Below are 5,093 nucleotides of genomic sequence, written 5' to 3'. Positions count from 1 at the left end.
GACAAAAAAAAAAAGAAGAAAAAAAAAAAAAAAAGAAAAAAAAAAAGTCATGAGAAAAATCAGTGCAAAGATCTCCGTTCGCCGGCACTCTCTCCGACGGGCGGGGGCGGCCCTCGGCCCTCCGCGCGGCTACGGCCGCTCCCTCCGCCCCCCGCCCGCTGCCCGCACTCCGAGTCCCGGCGGCGGGGGCTCTGCCCCCCACGTGCGCTCGTTCCACTTACGGGCTGCGCTTCGCGGCCGCGCGGTTCGAGAGTCCCCACTCCGAGCGCTCGCCGCTCTGCCGGCGGCTGCCCGGAGCCCCCGGGCTTCCCCCTCGCTGCCTTCTCCGCGGTGCTGGGGCTCGGTCGGGGACGGGGAGGGGAAGGGCTGGTGGGGAGCGCGGTGCCGTCTCACCGCGGGTGCGGGGTGCCCGGCATGGGGCTGCCCAGCGGGTTGAGAGCCGGCTGCCCGCCGGGCCCCAGCCCGTGGATGAGCACCCGCGGCACCAGAGGCCGCTGGAGCTGAGGGTGCGGTGCAGGGGGAGTCCGGTACATGCTGCTGTACATGGCCGCGGCCGCCGCGGCCGCCGTGGTGCTGTCCATGCTGCCCAGCAGGCTGGGGTGGTAGAAATAGGGCGAGGGGAACATCCTCTGCAGGGCCGAGTAGTTGCCGGCCTCGGCCAGCAGCTCCAGTCCCACCGCCGTCTGCCGCTTCCACTTGGTCCTGGGGGGGGGAGCAAAGGGGCGGCTGCGGGCGGGGTCGCAGGGGGCACGGCAGGGCCCTTCCTTCCCCCGAACCCCGCACAGCCCCGCACACGGACACACGCACACGCGCGGCGGACAAATTAATAAACATGGCGGCCCGGCGCGGTGACATTAATGTTTTCCGACAGAATTAGGGTGGCCGCAACCGCATGTAATGAGACAGAAAATTACGGCAGCGGCGACAACCGCACGGAGCCCCCCCCACACACACCCCCTTCCAGCGACGGGCCCGCGGCCGCCCCGTCGGGGCCGCTTACCTGCGGTTCTGGTACCACGTCTTCACCTGCGTGTCGGTGAGGTTGAGCGCGGCGGCCAGGTCCATGCGGTCCTGCACGCTCAGGTACTTCTGGCGCTCGAAGCTGCGCTCCAGCTGGTTCAGCTGGTGGTCCGAGAAGGCGGTGCGCGCTTTGCGCGGCTTCTTGGCCCGCACCGGCGGGCTGTCCCGGCTGCTCGAGATCTCCCGGTCGCCCTCCTCCTTTGTGCCTGCAGCGAACCGAGGCGCGGTGAGGAGCGGGACCCGGCTCCCGCTCCAGCCCCATCCCCAACCCCGCGCCCAGCCCGTTCTCCCCGGGAACGCGCTCTATGCGCCACCCGCGGAGCTTTCGTTGTTCTTTCGCCTTCTCCCCCGTCCGCCACGACGGGACATCGATCCCTCAGCCCGAACGCTGTCTGGGGCCGCAGCGCTCCTTGATCCTCCCCGCAGGACGAACCATAATCTCCCTAATTGCCCCACTGGGGAGCGCGGGGCGCGTAGACAGCCGGGCCGGGCCGTGCAGCTGCTCGGGGCGCTCGGCGCTAGCGCGGAAATAGCGAAACGGGCGGCACACGGTAGTCCTGAGCCCCGCAAAAAAAGGCAACGGAGCGAAAGGAGAACAACGTGGCCCGACCCTGGTGGTTCGCAGCGCGATCCGTCCCCGGGGCACAGTCCCTCCGTACTCTTTCCCCGCGCACATCGCCGCGCTCAGGCACAGACCGGGGCTTTCCCGGGAGCACCAAATCCGCCCTCAAAAACTTAAATAAAATGAAATAAGGAGCGGGAGAATTGACCTTCCGTCCAGAAGCGCAGGGGAACAATTGGCCCTGCGAGAAAAGCACAAAGCCCCGGACTCCCCCTGCCCATCGCTCCGTTTGCCCGGTCGTTTAATTAAAAGTTGTTTATTTGATGCTGGTCGGGGGGAAGTGCTTCACCATTTCGGTTTGTTTGTTCGTTTTCCTTCCTTTCATTTATATCGAACGAACCAAAGCCGTTATGTGCTCCGTTCCTAGAAAGCCGGGCACTGATTTGTGCTCATCTGCGTTACAAATGCACGCATTTCGGCTCCAAACGCGACCCCACCACTCGGCCTATCAGCATTTAAAACTAACAAGTTTAACTACACATGAAAATAAATAAAAATAAACAACAATAACAACAACAACAAAAAAAAACCACATTCGTATAAAGAGGAGGACTAGCGCTGGGAGAGCAGACCAGACTCCTTCCGATCGCGGCGGATGGCACCGAGCAGCGCAGCGCACAGCCCCGCCGAGTTCGGCCGCGCACAGCCCCGCACTCACCACACCGCCCGCACTCACCGTGGCATTTGATGTCTCCCTGCGCGTCCTCGCGCTTGTCGAGCTTGGCCTTGTCCTCCTGCTCCAGCTTCGGCCGGAAGCTCTCCGGGGCCGCGCCGCCCTCCTGCTTAGGGGTGTGATGGGGCGAGGGGACGCTGGTGCTGTAAGGCGCGCACGCCGCCAGCGGTTTGCCGTCGCCCAAAATGTCCTTAATTAAAAACGAGGAGGTGGCAGTCCGGGGGCCGGCGCCGGCCGAGCCCAGCTGGGGCGGCGGCGGCTGCGGGGGCGACGGCTGCAGGCCGGGCGGCGGCGGGTGCGGGCCGAGGTGCAGGCGGTGTGGCGGTGGAGGGAGGTTGTCGGCGGCCGCGAGGCGCGGCTCGGGGTGCTCCATGCTCACCGATACCGGCGACGACGGCGCCGTCCCCACGGTATCGATCTCGGAGCAGGGGGACGGCGTGGCCTGGCTCCGGAAATCCGCGGGCCGGCCGTCGCCGTGCGGCCGAAAGTCTCCGTTCATGACGCCGGGGCTGCCGGAGCCGCCGCCCGCCAGGATCGTGTCTATCCCGAAGCTGGAGCCGCTCGGCCCCTCCATGGCGGCCCGCTAGCGGCGCGCCCGCATCCCGGGGGGCCCCGCGTCGGGGGGGGGGAGGAATGCTGCCCCGAGCTCCGCGCACCTGCGGGGCCGGCGGCGGACGGGGGCACTTAGCACGGGGCCCCCGCCGGGCGCCGCATCGCCACCGGGCCGGGCAGGGTCGGGCCGAACCGCCGAAGTTTGCGGGAAGTTGTGCGGCGGGAGAGGCGCGGGCGCGGCGGAGCGGGGCGGACTCCGGCCACTGCGGCGCGCCCGCCCGTGCCGGCCGGCTCCTCTCGGCGGCGGCGACTCCCCCCGTGACGTCACGGCCGCCGCCGCCGCGACCCCCACGGGTTATTATAAACCCGGGCTTTTTCCGCCGCCGCCGCCCGCCCCCATTGGCGGCCCGCGGAGCGGGGGCTGACGCCGCGCGGGAGGCAGCCAATGAGCGGCGGCGGCGGCCGCCGTCGGTCCCGGCCCCGCCGTCCCCCTCCGCCCCGCGCTCGGCCCCGGCGTCGCGGCGCCTCCCCGTCGGGGTCCGGGCACCGGCGGGACGGGGGATGCGAGGCACAGCTTTAGAGAAGGAGGGAGAAAAGAAGGGGAAAGGTGCGAGGAGGGGACTGCGGAGCGTGAGGGGAGAGGGTCCGCCGGGATTCGGAGACCGGGGAGTGCGGGAGCACGCGCTGCGGGTGCCGTCGAGGCCGTGCCGAAGGCTGGAGCGGGCCGAGCCCCGGGGGGCATCGGCAGCCCGCGTTGGCGGCGGCGGGACGTTCCCTAGTTAGATGTCAGAGTAATGGGAACTGCCAGTGACAAGGCGTCGTATTAATCCTGATTAAGTTCCGTGTCAACCTAATTAGCAGAGTAATTATAAGGTGGTAATGAATGATTCAGAGTTGTCAGAGTTACATTTTACTCCGAATTGCCGTTTCCGGACCCCCGCTGACACTCCCGTGCCCGTGGTCCCGTCCTGTCCAAGCAGCGGGACCTGCCCGGCCCCAGCCCGTCAGATGTGGCCCTAACATCCCCGAGGAGCGGGGAACGGGGCCAGGCCGAGCCAGGCTTGCTGAAGGCTCGGCTACCGCGGAGACATGGGAGAATGTTCGGGTGCAGACGGTCTCCCGGCCGCCAAGATCACGGCTGCTCACCGACGGCAGCCCCGGGGCACAGGAGGACAGAGCGGATGCGGGGCCATTCGCTTTCCCGCTTCGTCCTGCCGGCCCCGCACCAGTAATCCCCGCCCATCTCGCGGCGCTCCCCGGTGAGCTCCGGTCTCACACCCGCTGGGCGCCAAGGCTGTTCGCGGTCTGGTTCCCGCTCTTCCTGAGAAATTATCCGACGGCAGGAGACGCCTCGCAAGTAGCTCGCCCTCGAGGCTCGTTCCCCACCGCTGTTCCCCGACGGCCCCGGGGCGATGCCGTCAGTCCTGCGCCCGGCGCGGAGGGCCCGACGGGGCTGCAGGGCCGCCCGTGTCCGCTGGGCGGCGGCAGCGGCCTCCCCCGCGGTCCCCGTCCTTTGCCCGGCCCGGTCGGGGCCGGGGGCGGCGCGGGGGTCGCGGCTCGGCGGGTCTGCCCCGAGGGCCGGTGAACGAATGAGGAAAGAAAAAGGGAAGGGAAAAAAAATGGGGGGGATGGGAGGGTGTGAAACGGAGATTGAAACGAAAGATCAGAAGAAAGGAAGAAAAATATTTTAAAATTGCAAATGTGCGGGCAGGTTCCTGCAGCAGAAAGGCAGCCTGCAGCGGCCGTATTTATCCCGCTGTCCTGGTTTGCAATTTACCAAAAGTATGTCCTAATTATCCCCGAGGGAATGAGGGATCCGAGGTAATATGTTACACTAACATAATCCTGTAATTCACAATGCACTTCCCGTCCCGGCATCGGGATTTAGGGCTTAAAGTCATGTTCCCAAAGAGCGAACACCTTTCATTTCCCTCCTCTTATTTTTTAATCCTCAACTCCATTGTGCACAAATATTCTCGGGGAGCGGGCGGCGAGGCCCTGCGCTGGCTTTGGGCTCCGGGAGGCCCTGCTCCGCCCGGCTCTAGTGCGGAGGGGCAGCAGAGTTCGGCCAGACTTGTTGAGGCCCGGGGTGGCCGCGGGACGGCTGTTGTGCCCCCTCGTTCCCTTCTCGTCCCACCCGTCTGCCTGTGGACAAAGGAGAGGAGCGCTCCCCATTCCGCACCCCCGCTAATAAATCAGCGATATCCGAATCAAAGCGATGAGCGA

General features: G+C 66.4%; 1 protein-coding gene across 1 annotated transcript; it reads right to left on the bottom strand.

The window, feature by feature from the left end:
• Positions 1-389: 389 nt before the first annotated feature.
• Positions 390-2,889, bottom strand: BARHL2 (BarH like homeobox 2). Its single transcript, XM_042874126.1, has 3 exons — positions 2,319-2,889; positions 1,001-1,226; positions 390-702 (listed from the first exon to the last, which is right to left on the bottom strand). Exons 1-3 carry the CDS (start codon positions 2,887-2,889, stop codon positions 390-392), a joined length of 1,110 nt encoding a protein of 369 aa, XP_042730060.1.
• Between the last annotated feature and the right edge of the window lie 2,204 nt (positions 2,890-5,093).

Source organism: Lagopus leucura, unplaced genomic scaffold (assembly GCF_019238085.1).
Source record: "Lagopus leucura isolate 7727_CA_CO unplaced genomic scaffold, USGS_WTPT01 Super-Scaffold_100009, whole genome shotgun sequence".
Lineage (NCBI taxonomy): Eukaryota > Metazoa > Chordata > Aves > Galliformes > Phasianidae > Lagopus > Lagopus leucura.
The sequence above is the reverse complement of the archived record's forward strand: the minus strand, read 5'-3'. Positions and strand labels throughout refer to the sequence as shown.

Coding starts and splice junctions, on each gene's coding strand:
- BARHL2 (XM_042874126.1), bottom strand. CDS start 2,889: ATGGAGGGGCCGAGCGGCTCCAGCTTCGGGATAGACACGATCCTGGCG. Junction 1,227..2,318: donor GGGAGACATCAAATGCCACG/GTGAGTGCGGGC, acceptor GGTTCGCTGCAG/GCACAAAGGAGGAGGGCGAC. Junction 703..1,000: donor ACGTGGTACCAGAACCGCAG/GTAAGCGGCCCC, acceptor TCCCCCCCCCAG/GACCAAGTGGAAGCGGCAGA.